This window comes from Anopheles arabiensis, chromosome 2 (assembly GCF_016920715.1).
Source record: "Anopheles arabiensis isolate DONGOLA chromosome 2, AaraD3, whole genome shotgun sequence".
In the NCBI taxonomy this organism is placed as follows: Eukaryota; Metazoa; Arthropoda; class Insecta; order Diptera; family Culicidae; genus Anopheles; species Anopheles arabiensis.
The window spans coordinates 48,424,303-48,439,628 of NC_053517.1; the positions used below are offsets into that span (position 1 = coordinate 48,424,303).

A 15,326-nucleotide genomic window follows, 5' to 3' on the forward strand; every position below is an offset into this window, starting at 1 on the left:
ACGGTGAAGGCTGGCAGGATGCGATGACTGGGGCATGAGGATGCCGGACTCATGCCCCACCAAGAAGGTGTTCGACAGTGATCCCCAGTTCGGCATAAGGCGCAAGGGGAGCACAGTGAACTCGATGGCTGGACCAGGTGAAGCAAGATCAGTTGGAGTTCGGGTGTCTGCATGGATGAGATGCTACAGCCAGGGACCAAGCATCCTGGAGAATAATTGTTGACCGTGCCAGCCATGGCATCAGTTGGTTCGCGAGCCGCAGTTTGCTTGGAAACCCCGTTTTTAAATGGCCACTCATCTAGAAGCGATTGAAATATTTAAAAAAAACATGTAAATATATATTTAAGGAAGAAAATAATAAAAAAAATTAATAATGTCAATTAATCCTTGATCTTAAACCGGGGAAGTAATCCGAGGCCCATTCTGAAGGAAGATATGGACTATTCTATTTGACTCCTATCCGAACAAGTCTAAGCTTGTAGGTATCATAATGGTTGTGGCCATCGCTGAACTGTAGAGTTTTTTTTTGTACATCTTAGGACTCCTTACAACCAACATCTATTTTGTGTTGCTAGCTTGTATGGAGCTGTAAGCTGTTACAAGCTTATGGTAGTAGTATAAATGGGAGAACGAAACTGGGACATATCCAATTGCCTTTTTGTACATACAGTGGAGCGCCGTTTATCCAGATACCTATTAGCCGGCTGTCCGTTTATCCGTGCTGTTGAGAAATGACAGTTCAATGCAAAGGTGTCATTGCGTTCTGAGCAGGTTATTTGAAAAAAAAACGGGCGAACTCAAGTCCCCATGAGCCCGGATAAACGGCGCTACACTGTAATTGCCATATCTCATAGAAACAGAATACACCAAGTATTTTTTAACTTTTAACTAAGCGCACGATAGATCATCTGTTTGCCTGCGTGAAAGATGGAAGGGTGATGATTTGAATTTTCCTTAACCTAGCTATGGTTGATGACTAGTAGTATATTTAAAATATGAATATCAAAAGAAGATTAAAGGCTTAGAATTAAAACAATTACTAAAATTAAAGCAATTTAAACAATCATTTGACAGTAAACTTTCCAACGATGCTTTTCTCAATCAGTAGACACTAATTAATCAAGTTGGGTTGTTATTTACAGATAAATATAGAACCATCTCTTTCGTCTCATTTATTATTAGCTCCCGCACAAATGCATCCCACTATTTAACGTTGCACTCGTTCTTTCACTCACCGATCTATCCCACCATCATCGACACCAGTGCATGAGATGTCGGTGATGCAAAACAGTTCAAGAAACGGGATCACCCTAAACGGAACGAACTAACATATTAAAAATAATCGCTTGTCAATACACTACCGGGTACAGCTGCAGCCATTCGTTATGTTTTAGTGCCCGGACGATTGCCTTCGCCCAACGTTGTCGGTCGTTCAGGTGTTGGCCCTCGTGTGTTTCCAAGGTGTGGCGAAAAATTGATGAAGTAAAATTGGTAGATAGATAGATACAGAAAGAGAGAGCACTTTTGTCGTTATGCACATCCCATCCCGCAGTTCACTCTCCATTGTTCTGGCTTACTATACATTAGAAAGGTGAGAGGGGCCTGTGTTGGAGTAGGAATGCTTGTGATGATATCGCTAATCGTTGGAGCAAATCGTCTTTCGACGTCGATTGCACATCTAATGCCTTTCAAACAACCGACGGCTCCCGATCAGTGCACATCAGCGCCGATCAGTGCGGATCATCGTGCAAAAGGGGAATAGCGCTGACCGCGTTGGCGATATTTTGGATACGATAAAAAGGTTCACTACTTTTAAATATATTCAACATGTTCATGTTCGTCCCGCTGACGCTGAGCACAGAAAATCTTCTCGAGCGTATCGTTGTCTAGTTCGTAGACGTTCTCTACAGGAATAATGTGTCTCTATGGGGCAGTCGAAGAAGTCGTACCTGAAATATGTGTTCGTTTTGCGTATACGTGTCCTTGTGTCTGGCGTGTCTGTCCTGTCGCGGTCCTACCGATGAGGGGAAGTCCTGGATTGCATACCGCAAGGGTACACTGTCCCGCCCCGCACTGTATCGTCGATTGGAAGTTTTGTTTTATCTTTAAGTTTCCATACGATTGCTGCACGCTAATGCTGCGTTTCCTGCTTATTCGCCGGAGGACACGTTGGGCTACGCATGGGCGACAGCTTCCTACATGAAAAACTCCTCCGTTGAATGGGACAGCGGCAGTCACGTACGCCCCGGCCGGTCCAGTATGGAAATTTCTATTACGCGCAGCCCGCGATACACTGGGTCCGTGATCTGTAGTCCCTTTGGATTGTACACCCGCTCGTTCTGCATCGCAATATATTTCGACACCTTCCGGAGACACTGCAAGTGGAACATTAACCCAACGTTTACACAGACACTGCGAACGAGTCGTCATCGCCGTTGCTCACCTTTTCGTAGTGCGTTTCCGTGCAAATGTAGATCAAGTACGCCGTGATACAGGCCAGACAGCCCTCGCAGTACGTGCTGCAGGAGCCTTTCTCCGCCTCCGCGAAATATTCGTTCAGTTTGTTCATGGTGCTCTCGAAAGTGTGTCTATCGATCTGCAAGGAAAAGCGTCAGCGCCAAATGAGCCATGCTGAGAGGTTCAGGTATCAACAACACTCCAACCAGTCTTACCCTACTCTCCAACTCCGGGGGGAAACGGTTCTGGAACTTTACCGACGTGCCTTCGCTGTAATCCCGTTGGATGAATACTTTCATGTAGTTTGGCTGGGTGGTGGCCGGTGTGCCCGGCTGGGACATTCGTACATTGGCCATAGCGGATGCTAGCTCGCGGGTTAGTTGCTAGTGCCCCCGTTGTGTTGTTTTTGCTGAACGCTCTCCCTTTGTGTCGTTTACATGAACGTACGCAAAATGCAGCACACAATCTTGCACAGTCACCACTCGACGTAGATTTCCGTGTAGCGAATTAGCTAACACATTTAGCAGTGGCAATATAGAACAGCGCTGAGCCGTACGGTCGAGGAAAAGTTGCAAAAAGTATCAAATTTCTGCCACCGAAATGATAATGTTTTCGATTTTTTTCGTTCTTTATTTTTTCTCGTCTTCGTGTTGTCATATTTGACAACTGTCATGAGAATATAAATATTATGACCATAGTAGCATGCTCCCATAGTCTCAAAACAAAAGTTTGCGCTACCAAATTTTCACAATTTAATTGAAAAAATTATAATGCAAGAAAGAAAAAAATGTTGTACAATGTGATTGGCTGTAATGGAATTAATTATAAATTGGCAGATGCATTTTTGTTTAGCACACAAACTAGGCCAAACCAATTGGATTTGCCCGTAGTGCAATATCCAGAATATCTACCTAAATGAAGAAAAAGGACAGATAGATACTGTGAGCAATAATCGACGAAACGGATGACAGTTTGAACTCGAAAATATTTGAATTAGGTGAAAAAGCCCGTTAGATACATCGATAAAAAATTCCAACTGGAAAATTTGTAGCATTTTTTTCCAGTGTTTCTTTTTAAGAAACTATTCGAGTTTACATTTTTTTTAGCAACGGTCCAATTTACTTTTCACTGATCTATGAACACTTCACAAATAAAGAACCGAATACGAATTATAATTAAAAAAAACTGTACCCGTGATGATCTGGAGCATAATAATAATCAAGCTGTAAAGTATTTTTATTTACTTTTTTTTGTTTTGTTAGCAAAGAAATGTTTCATATCCTAAATATAACAATTTTTTTGCTAATCCGTATCTATAGCGATATCCATATCACTTACACTAGAAAAATAAATCACAATTTAAAAAATAAAATACAAAAATAGATAGAAAAATATTTACGCACATGAGTGATTGATCTGATTTTGAAAACATTAAATAAAATAAAATAAATGCCGGTCTCGTACAGTCGTCAACTCGTACGACTTAACAACATGCCCGTCATGGGTTCAATCCCCAAATGGACCGTGCCGCCATACGTAGGACTGACTATCCTGCTATGAGGGGAAATCAATTAGTCACTGAAAGCCAAGCCCACAAGTGGTACAGGCAGGCCTTGACCGACAACGGTTGTTGAGCTAAAGAAGAAGAAATAAAATAAATTAATATTTTTTGTCATTTTTTAAATTTACATTAAAATTAATGCCAATCAATAAACCAATACATTTTTTGTCAGAGAAAATAAATGTGAGTTGAAATTTCACACAGAGCTGCAGAAACTCCAGTTGAAAGTTAAAGACTAATCAATTATTTCACCTAAAATAATTACTTGGTGCAACTCCAACAATTCTTTTTCATCATCAGAAAAAAATACAGCTGTAGAAAAATACGGCTGATATACACTATGTACTATCGAACTATATCGCAACAGCTGCCAACGGTGTCAAGTGGTGTTAATTCCCATCCATTAACCACTTGTCGATTGATAGGCGATGGTTGAATTAATGAAAAGCACATTACTACCGATCATAATTCTCTGCCTTAAGCAGATGCACCAACTCCCTCCCCGGTTGCCGGTGGCGGAAATGCACTATCGTGGTAGTTGCCTTTTTTGCAGTTGAAACATTCTTCAAGAGCACCATCTGGGACGATACATTTATCGACTTTCCTTTCAGCTAATTGACTTTGTTTTGCATGCGCAAGGTTCACTGAATCAATGAGGACACTTGTTTGTTTGTTTGCTGCGGGATCGAGTGCAAACGCCTAACCTGGTTTGTTTTTCTGATCCTCGACAACTGTAGAGGCGATCTAATGAGTGGAAGGAAATTATAGTAGTTTTGCTTTGAGTGGGTAGATGTGCTGAAATGAGTTTTTCCGAGATATGAGTAACGAGATTTTTAATCGAAATAATCGGTATTTTTTAATACATATATTTATATTGTTACTACAAATATACTCTATAAAGTGATCCGTTTAATATAGGAAACACAATACGGGACGTCTTGCTGCCGTACTCCCACAAGCATTTCATTATTAAATTTCAAATCAAAGTGAAAACATTTTTCTTTATAAAAACACGCACTTTTACCATCGATCCATTAATCTATCGGAGTATCGGAGCGGATGACCACAATTACTCGCCGTAATCATGTCCGGTTTCACTTAATTCAGCTCAGCGTCCGGAACAAACGGGATCCCTTGCTCCCACAACCACTTTCTGTCGTGGTGTAGTGCAGTGGCCCAGCGTCTGGGTTCATTTAAATTAATCTCATTAAAAAGTGATACTATGCTAATTACAGCATCGATGCTGAAGGCTCTCCACTCGCGAACGACCAGACGCACCGAGGTTAATAACGATACCGAATGGCGCACATAGCCAGCATCGCCATCATCGCGTCCAAGGTCCTGGTCAGGGTCGTCACGACCCTTCAGCATGGCTTATGCGAAACGCGGCAAAACAGAATGAAAGAGGAGGGTTCATTCCGCTCCTCGCCCGACCGCTTGCGTCTTTTTCACTCGCCACCGCGCAGGGCGTTCCGGTATCGATCGTACAAGTGTCAGATGAAACATAATTGCAGCCGTGTTGACTGCACGTATGCTCATGTATGCACGGCGGCTGGACGAGGCGGAACCGCGAACTAGATCAGGCGGTGATTGGGACACTGACCGCCACGGCTAAGGGCGTGTGCGCTTGTCACGCGTACGTGTGTGTGTATGTGTGTTTATTGCCACTGTCGCCGGTGATTAGCATTCCAGCGCAAAATCTTGCATGCATGTTGAAAGATGCTTCGCTTGTCTGATGATGATGATGAGCGATGAGCGGAACAGAGTAATGGGTTTATTTTTTGTACAACTAGATATGTTCTATAAAACATAGCTTTGGAAACACATAAAAGGTTACCCTAAAAAACAATGAACTAAAAAAGAGTTGAGGAACAATCATCCAAACAATCCAATACCAAAAACAACTTTACGTCCAATTCGAATTGGTTTTGATTGCCAATCGCATGCCAAGAAGACTATGAAAATACACGATAAGAACAAATGAACGATAATACCTATCGTCCCTAGTTCGATCGCAACCGCCTATTCCTTCCACACACCAACACAATGAGCTAAACTATAAGACCCAGGAGGTGGCTGTAGTGCTCGTTTGAATGAAAGTTTTCATTTTAGCAGGCCACTTTCACCGACCGGTACGATGATCCCGGTCACGAGAGAATGGCCAAGAAGATGAAAAACCAGTTATCCTTATAAACTATCATCTTTGCATAATTTAAAAAAACACACCTCTTATTGATCAACCATCTGCCGAACGTTCTATCTCACCCGAGGCTAATGTGGAGCGAAGATGGTTTTAATGTCGATTCACGTAACACACTTTACACCTAAACCGAGATCTGGAATTCTGGATTGATTGGCTCGAGCATTGACGACTGTACGCTTAAGTGTGGCAATTTTCATTCTCACACTTTTCCGAGAAAGAATATCTTTTACGTGACTCTTAAACTTGGACGGGCAAAATATGAACATCGCACGATACAGGGGTTACCTCTTTATTTGTAAACATACTTACGTTAATTTCGTTACTAACAAGCTGCCGTTACAGGATGGAATGGTAAAATTATACATTGAAAGTAATGTACTAAATTATGATTTTTTTTAATGAAATACGCGTAAATGTCTACCAATATGGTAAACTAAACTGGTATACCCTGTAAGAAGCACGTAGAAATTCATAATCTTTACACCCACTCGACTTTGCTAGCTTCCCGGTATGAGTGGGTCATAAATTTTTCGACCTTACTCTAAAGTAAATAATTAACACCCCGCCCCGCAAACGATTGAGTGTTGCTAACGATATGGCCAGCTAAATTTGACCAAATGTGCCCATCCTGCAGAGAAACGGATAATGTGTGAGTGTGTGTGTTCGTACATAAACATCACCCTAAATTTCAATGTGTTCAAATTGCTTGTACATTTTCTTTGAAGTGGCATCCTGTTATGGGTTTGGTAGATAGAAATGGGGTAAAAATACACGGTCTCTGGTTTTATTTTATCTCAATACGGCCAACGGTATGAAATGGCCCCGTTTTCCTCCGTATGATGTATTGCGATCATGATGGGGATTTTATATCACGTCTAATGAAGTATTTATCCCACCTGGCTAAGGCGTTGTTTTCATACACATATCAATCTGTAATAGTGTTACTGTTCGAAGTTTCGATAATAAATGAAAGAAATGAACAGCTCTGAGAATTTTACGGAGCATTAATATTTAAATTATGGTTTTGAAAAAGTGTGTTTTTACTTTCTTCTATTCTTCTCGTAACGATCTACGCGATAATGTCTTTCTATAAGAGGATAGACTATATGGAAAAATAACCCATACAGATTTCTCACATCGAGAGACCATTGGGCGATGGTACATTTTTCATGTTTCCTGTATTCATGTTTTTTTAATTGAATTATTGAATCAATTATTACAACGTGACACGTTGTAATAATTGATTCCATAATTCAATTAAAAAAACATGAATACAGGAAACATGAAAAATGTACCATCGCCCAATGGTCTCTCGATGTGAGAAATCTGTATGGGTTATTTTTCCATATAGTCTATCCTCTTATAGAAAGTCTACAATTGTCTCGTAAAACGTGCTCAAAATGCATGTTCAAACGCATGTTCGACTATGGCTATTGTGCCAAATAAGAAACGGATGCGTCGATACATCATTTAAAGTCTGATGATAATGATCAGTGGTCTCCAACCTGTGGTCCGTGGCATTAACATAAGTGATCCGCGAAAAAATTGTTTTTTTTTTTAAATAGAAAAGTATGTTACAATAATGTTAACGTGCATTTTTTCCCACAATCATCATTATTTTTTTTCCCAAATCACAATCCCTTAAAATTGCATTTTCAAAAGGCACGTCTAAAATCAGATTAAAACCTATTTTTGATTAAATACTTTAAACTAAGTGTATAAAATACATGCCCTCAATTGATGTAGGCCGCGGCAAATGTATTTTCAAAGCCAAGTGGTCCGCAATCCTAAAAAGGTTGGGGAGCACTTATATAGATTATTGGGAAATCGAGTTAAAATCTTTCACAATGCTTGAACAACCTCATGAAATAATTATAATTATAGCAATAATAGTTTCACTGCTAACATTACCTAAAAATAACTACAGAGATTTATTTATTTATTTTGGGCTCAGAAAGCACACGCATGGTTTGTGATATAATGTATCGGTTTTGTTCTGTTTATTCTACTCATATTGGTATAATCTTCAGCATATTTTTTCGGTTAGTTTTCTCGTTTCTAGTTTGGTTAATAAAGATCTTAATTTTTTTGTTTTCCTGTGAATAGTGTTTGTTCGTGTAATGAATGTTTGACGCAAAAAACTTATTTTCTATGCAATTTTAATCGAATGTGTTTGAATGCGTCTGACATTTTTGTTGATTTCGTTTCATTCAGAACATTCATCTAGATGTTGCTAGATGATTAAAAAATCATCAGCATTGTTCGCATAGTTTGATGGTGAAAAAAGAAAATCCCGGAAAAGCGAAATAAAAGTTCCCAATAAACATTCTTTCCCCGACTATCGAATGCGTTGAGGTGAATGATAGATTCATTGGTATTGAATTCAATTCTATTGCATGCATTGCCTTTTTCAATTTCTACGAATAATGCTGTTGGGAAGAATTTGTTGTAAGTATCCCGTTGTAAGCATGAAGCAACACTTTTTTCTCGTTTTGGTCTCTCCATTTTACAAGTTGCTCTTATACTGGTTATACTGGGTAGAAAATGTTCACTTTGAAGTTGATCGTGCTCATACGACAACACAAAAATAATTCTCTCCATCGATGCTAAAAACTAGCCGAGGTGAAATTTTCATTATTTGCATAGCTTCATTCATACAGACACGCTGCGGAACAATCCACGTACGATAGCCAGTCTCATCAATGGAACGGGCGCGAAAAATACACACTATTCATCGTTGAGCACATGGGTGCATAGCATAACGGAGTAATGATGCGTTTCGCTGGCCGGGGCGCCACGATTGATAGTGAAATGGTAAGGGCCACCCCGCCATTTACGCCCGGAGGAAGCGCACCAGGACGGGAACAATTAGATCCGGGAAAGTGATACGCGTGATCGTGGCACGAGGATCGCTTGGCGCGAGACCCGATCTAGCTGCTGGACGGGTTTGAACCGGTGGACTGACCTCGAAAAATCGCTGCAGACGGGTGCTGGTAGTATAAAACCGATGGCCTTGGATAGCAGCAGTCACAGTGCATCAATCAGCAGCGCCTCGTGAACACATCGAACAAGCAGCAGTGCTCCAACGCGTGTGTTCAATAAACCTCTGTACGGGGTGTGTGTGAGCGTGTGTGTGTGTGTGTGTGCGTACCCGTGCCCTACAGCAGATAAGTGAACAGTGCAGTGTTGCTGTGATTGTACTGTGAAATCCATTCAAAAAGCCAAAAATGTCGCAAGGATATGGTGCAGTCGCGGTCGGTGTGCTGCTGTTGGCCCTGGTTTGTCAAGGCGCAGTCGGTGAGCCTGAATCCGGTCCGGCCGGTACCGGCACCACTCCAACCAAACTGGACGACTACGTGCTCAACACTCAGTCCGAGTGTTACAAGTCCAAGCGGCTGCTGTCCTGCTTCAAGTATCGCTTCTCGCGTTACCTTTGGTCGTTCGCTACCGGGCGTATGAATTGGTTCGCCTCGGAGAACCAGGCCGTCGAGACCACCGGTGGGCTGAAGCTCGTGCGGCTGAACGAACCGAAGGAGGACGATGTGTTCCCGGAGGCGCGCCAAATAAGCCGTAAGTGTCGTTGTGATGGGTGAAAAGTGAAATGAAACAACCAACGTTATGTTTTGCAATTTCCTTTGCTTGTCCATCCCGTACAGAGTACGATAGCGAGATCATCAAGGGTGCCAAGTTCCTGCAACGATCACTCAACACCTTCATCGCAAGCCATGGTGTGCAGGTGGGCATGGGAGCGGAGAGTGGGGCTCGCTTCATGGCCGACGATGACTTTGAAGCCCGTGGCAAGAAGCAGAAGCAGCGCAAATGGAGCCTGATCCTTCCGCTCGCCGTCATGCTGAAGCTGGTGCATCTGAAGCTGCTCCTAAAGCCGATCCTGCTCGGTGTGGGACTCATCCAGGTGCTGCTGATTGCCGGTGGGCTGCTGCTGTTCCACTTCTTCCGTAACACGAACATCTGCAAGATACAGCCGCACGTCATTCACGCCCATTCCCACATCTCGAGCGAATCTAGTCCCGGTTGGTTGAAAAGCCCACCAAGCAAAACATTAAGACAGCAAGGCTGACCTTACACATTCTGCTCTACTTTCAGAACTGTCCTATGCCTCGTACGGTGCTTACCCGTCCTATTCGGCCTCCCCGTACAATGCGTACAGCAAGGATTGGGCCAGCAACCGAGCGTACAGCGGATACAGCTTCCTCGATGCCATCGATAATCATAAGATCTAGAACATTCAGCGCTACCCGTTCCATAGTGTAAACCCTGCTGACGGTTCGAGCCTCAACCTTTCCCCACCCTAGCTACTCTAGTCCTGCTTCCATCTTGACAGCACATTTTCGCCTCTCTCTCTCTCTCTCGCCCTCTGTCCGTAGCATTGATCTTTTCTTTTACCAAACACGTCATTCCCTATCTGATGCTTCATTTTTCCTGCTTAAGCACGCACCCTCTGTTTTATCTGTAGCTTTTTTCAATTTTCACTTCATTCTTTACTCTTCGTATTCCATCTGTTGGCTGCTCATTTAGAGGCGCATGTTTCCCTCTTATCAAAAGCTTGCCTCCACAAATTTTATTCCTCAGCTCGTTCCAGGCGTCTAGTGGTAATTTGATGATTAATGTATTTATTTGTTGATTTAATTATTTATTGAATTATTTATTTGTTCGTTTGTGTGGCATTGCAGCCCATAGTAAAGCGCCCAGGATAAGATTCCCACGCTCATGCTCATGATAGGAGAAGAGAAGAAGGCTAGCCATGCTGAAGGATACGGGTGACAGTGTCCTGCGTCTGGTTAGCCCACGTAGATAGAATAAAACAAAAAAACTTAACACGGATGCGGTGAATAAATCGTGTGAAAATACAACCAAACTTGATGGACGTTTTTATTTGCTGCTCCGGGTTCTACCGTTCTGCTTTAAGCTTCTGCTTGCGACCCTTGTCCGCAACGGGTAGACCCATCGTAGTTGTGTTCTCCCGGAGGATACGCAATATGGACTCATTTTTTATCGATTTCATATCCGACATTTAATACTCATCGAAGGACGAAGGGTCATCGACAGCCTGACTAAGGGCTTTTTATCCAGCGTCCGTCAGCTCTTGTTAACACTTTGATGGTCGTTTGCATTAAATTCTTTGACAGGCCTGCACAACGCTGTGTAGTTAACCAGTTACTTCGTTTCGAGAAATGCTCTAGTGTGGCTTGGTTGTAGAGACGCATTATTTGATTTATATTTAATTTATAATGAAGTTTAATGCTAGGTAAAGACGGACAATGCAGCATCCAAACTGAGAACATTTTTTTCGGAAATTTTACTACGCGAAAGTGTTGTCATGATTATTAAGCAAAAATCTGGCGAAAGACCGAGAATTAAAGCAATAAAAAATACTGTTTTCTGGTGGTATATGCATCCTGACACTAAAGTGGGAAAGACGGACACACTGTGGTAGGGAAAGATGGACACCGGATTTGCTATTACACGCTCCATGCTGATTGGGCACTTCACGAAACCCAATATCTTGCCTCGACTTGGACCACTTTAATCAACAAAAAAAAGCGAAATTGATATGACATCGTTTAGGAATAGATGAGAGATTCTATGGGATTACAACGATCAGAAAGTAAAATTTTGACATGGTGGAAAAAATGGCTTGATCTATTAACCCCTCCTGCTTGAAGTCCCTCAAACTTGCTGGGGTCGTGGACTTTCGATTGTTGTACTGTAAGCTACAGCAATGTCAGCTTTTAGTACGGGATATTTAAATAATACATGAGTTTTTGCATTCTACAAGGTGTTAGAAGAGGCGATTACAATTCCTAAATTCGCGGCTTAATGAACCGTCGTTTGAAGAATGTTAAGTTAAGTTTAGTTTAGTGTTTATTAATCGATAGACTACAACACCCTTTTGAGTCAAATTACATTACAATATACATTAGATAACGAACAGAACATTTATATATAGTTATTGTTGGACGCATTCCGAACACTTAAAAGTGAAGTTAGTTCCGTTATCGTCATTCTAGGCTCATAGATATCGTAAGCTGAATTTGAATTTAGTAGACGGCACAAACAAAGAAGAGGGTTGCGAGAGCCAAAGATTGTCTGGGTTTCAGCGACTGTTAGCATTGGCCAGCGACGGAGTATTCTGGTAGGAACATAGAGGTGAATCCTTGAAAGCAGCTCGGGGCAGTCGATGGTTTCGTTTAAGATTCCCGTGATAAATGCCAGTCTGGCGTAGGCTCAACACGTTCGGTGAGGGGCGGGATTCCCAGCAGCAAACACCTAGTCCTGTAGTCGAGACGACGCGGCGAAGCGCGTTGCTTTCCGTTGGCTGGAATGTTTTTATGTACGTGCCAGGACGTGGAAAGCAATAGGATATGTTAAAATACTATAAACCTTTTCAATTTGAAACGTTCTCTACAGGTGTCCATTTTACCCTACATAGTGTCCATCTTTGCCATATGAAATCCGTCCGTCTTACTCAAATATTTTAAAACTGCACGAAAAATAAAGTTTTGATTCTTGAAAAAAAAAACATAAATGTGGATAGAAAATGAAAAGTTTCAACATATTTTCTGATAAAACATGAGTGTAAGATAAATTATGCATATTTTCATGGCCATTAAATTGAAATATTTCTAGATTTTTACCATTTCCTTAATGTGTCCGCCCTTACCTACCTTCCTCTAATTAAATAAAAGAAACCTTTATCTAGATGTATCTTTATCTAATTTGGAATTGTTTAAAGCATTTTTTACGTATTGTTATACACGTTCAACCGAGTATGAACGGAATAAAGCTAAATATACAGGAAGAAATTGGCCTTAGAACGAAATCTATCGATACACGATGTAATTAAAATACGGCTAAAGGCGTAATAAAGTGAATCGAAATAAAATGATGTAAAATAGCAGTTTATTATTATTATTTTTATTATGTTTTACTACATTGACATCTTCTTACGTTCCTTCTTTGGCAAAACAACCGTTGTCGGTCAGTAATATAACCACAAAATAGTCCACTATGATTTGAATAAAAAAAACAGACTACTTTAAATCTGCAGGTGTAGGCTAAGGAATTTAGTAAATGAATTATATGAATTTTAGATATATTTATATATATAGTTATGTACACATGCGCTACGCGCTATGATACAGGTGCTGAGTAAGAAAACGGTCGCAAGCGAGCCATCGATGTTACTCCACGCGCGGAGTCAGGTTCCAACGGGAACTCCACTGGAAGCAGGTTCCCACGACCAGGTGTGGTGTCGTATGTTCAGACGGACCGAGGCAACATGATCATCATAAACGTGGACGACAACGTGACCGGCAAACCTGGCAGCACCGAAAACACCAGCCTAGCTAAATAGTACCGAATCCAGAAGTTAGCTTTAGTCTTAGTTTAGCAGTTCGTAAATAAAGATCCCCAGTAATATTTTTTAAAACTTACTCCGGGCTATCGTAAACATAATTATATGTTTTCCTTTTTTACCTTCATTGTATACTGATTATGAAGTTAGCGCGGACATGTTCAAAGAACGTACAATTTGAGTTTGATTTTTAATTCTTAATTAACTAGAAAAGATTTTTGTGTAATTTATACACATTCAACTTTACGAACGTCATTTTTAGTTGTGCAATTGATCAAGGATTTTCTGTGCTGCACTTGATAATGGAACAAAGAACTTACATGTTTTGAGTGAAATTAAAATTAAGGATCCTCAAATATGTAGTAAAATTAATAAAACATAGTAATTTTAAATGATAAGTATTACTATTACGATTATTAGGATCAAATGGATCAAAGGATAGGAATTAAAAAAAAGCAACAAAAACCTAAAAAACATCCTTTTTTGGTGCTTCCGCTAGTCTACGTGAGAGAATCGTGTATTTATTATTCTAACTGAGATTGACGTAAGGTTCGTTTGTAAAGGACTGTACTTTTAGGAGTAAATTTAGCTGACCCTTGTCAAATGATTGGTCAAATTGCGAACAAACCAGTTTGGGTCAAAAGGTTTACTGTCTAGCAATGGGTTGTTCGTCAATATTCTGTTCTTAGCTTCACATGACATTCGTACTACATCATCATTCCAACGGAATGGAATTTACTGGAAGGAACAGGCTAGGACAATCAACCTTCCATAATATTTCATTTACAATCAAAATGCGCATATGTACGCAGCATTTATGTAAAGGGCTCGTTGGAGCATTTACGACAACGACTATTTATTGTCACGCTGCGCTGCGTTGTTTTCTTTTCTATTGTAATTCAAGCGTTTACCTCATTTTTAAACATGTTCCATTTCAGCGCAACATAAACCAATCAAATAAAACCCTCATCAGCTCATCCATTCTGCAAGCCCTGTTCACTGTTTTGCTCATTTTGGTCCCAAGGCAACACACAAAGGACAAGTTTATCTTTTCGGTATCTTGTGTTCATTCGAAAATGTCTTGTGCCCTGCAGATTGATAGGTTGGGTTGTCATCATTTCCGAAAACATGCACAACTCGCTGTTCAACTTAACCGAACACTGCCACATAACTGCCGACGTGTAGTATGTGCATGGAGGAAGTGGTATTATTTTAGGTCATGATACGAACCAGATGCGCACAAATACCATTTTGGTAGTCCGCACAAGAACCCAGAGTACCTGAAGGTTTTTGTAGTGTTTGTCTAGTCTGCTACAACTGCTGATTGATGCTAATCTTGCAGTACGCAAGAGTCCAATATTTATGCAGGGAGTTTTGCTTACGCCCGTACTGTACCGACAAGTGGCAATAGAGGTGTGTTTATGCCAGTGTGTTTAATGGAGGTAAGGAAGAATAGGTTTCTACCTTTATTGCGTAAATTAAACGAAAGCAATTTCATGTTTTCCTTTGCAATGTACATCGGTTTAAGTTTGTTTCTCATTTTTTTGCTGTTATCCTTCTTATTATAAGTTAATCTGCAATGTATGATAATATTGTTTTAATACGCATTACTTGTTACAAAATCTTAGATAAACGGATTGAAGATTTCTGGAAAGCTTTGCCATATAAATAACGGCACTGCATGGAAGCATAATTCTGTGTTAAATAATTTAAAATGTACTAATTCTTGT

The 15,326-nt window shown here is 40.7% G+C and overlaps 2 protein-coding genes across 3 annotated transcripts; one reads left to right on the forward strand and one right to left on the reverse strand.

Moving 5' to 3' along the window:
• Nucleotides 1-1,129: 1,129 nt before the first annotated feature.
• On the reverse strand, nt 1,130-3,108 carry LOC120896266 (golgin subfamily A member 7). Its single transcript, XM_040300257.1, has 3 exons — nt 2,673-3,108; nt 2,444-2,596; nt 1,130-2,375 (listed from the first exon to the last, which is right to left on the reverse strand). Exons 1-3 carry the CDS (start codon nt 2,811-2,813, stop codon nt 2,235-2,237), a joined length of 435 nt encoding a protein of 144 aa, XP_040156191.1. The 5' UTR covers nt 2,814-3,108; the 3' UTR covers nt 1,130-2,234.
• A 6,155-nt stretch (nt 3,109-9,263) lies between these two features.
• LOC120894534 lies at nt 9,264-12,147 on the forward strand. Of its 2 annotated transcripts, XR_005738206.1 has the most exons (4): nt 9,264-9,791; nt 9,878-10,252; nt 10,326-10,831; nt 10,913-12,147. XR_005738206.1 is itself a non-coding variant. In XM_040297181.1 (3 exons), the coding sequence occupies exons 1-3, from the start codon at nt 9,449-9,451 to the stop codon at nt 10,460-10,462; spliced, it is 855 nt and encodes a 284-aa protein (XP_040153115.1). In that variant the 5' UTR covers nt 9,264-9,448; the 3' UTR covers nt 10,463-12,146. The 2 variants fall into 2 exon arrangements, 1 of the variants encoding a protein (XP_040153115.1); XM_040297181.1 differs by having other exon boundaries at nt 10,326-12,146.
• The last annotated feature ends 3,179 nt before the right edge of the window (nt 12,148-15,326 follow it).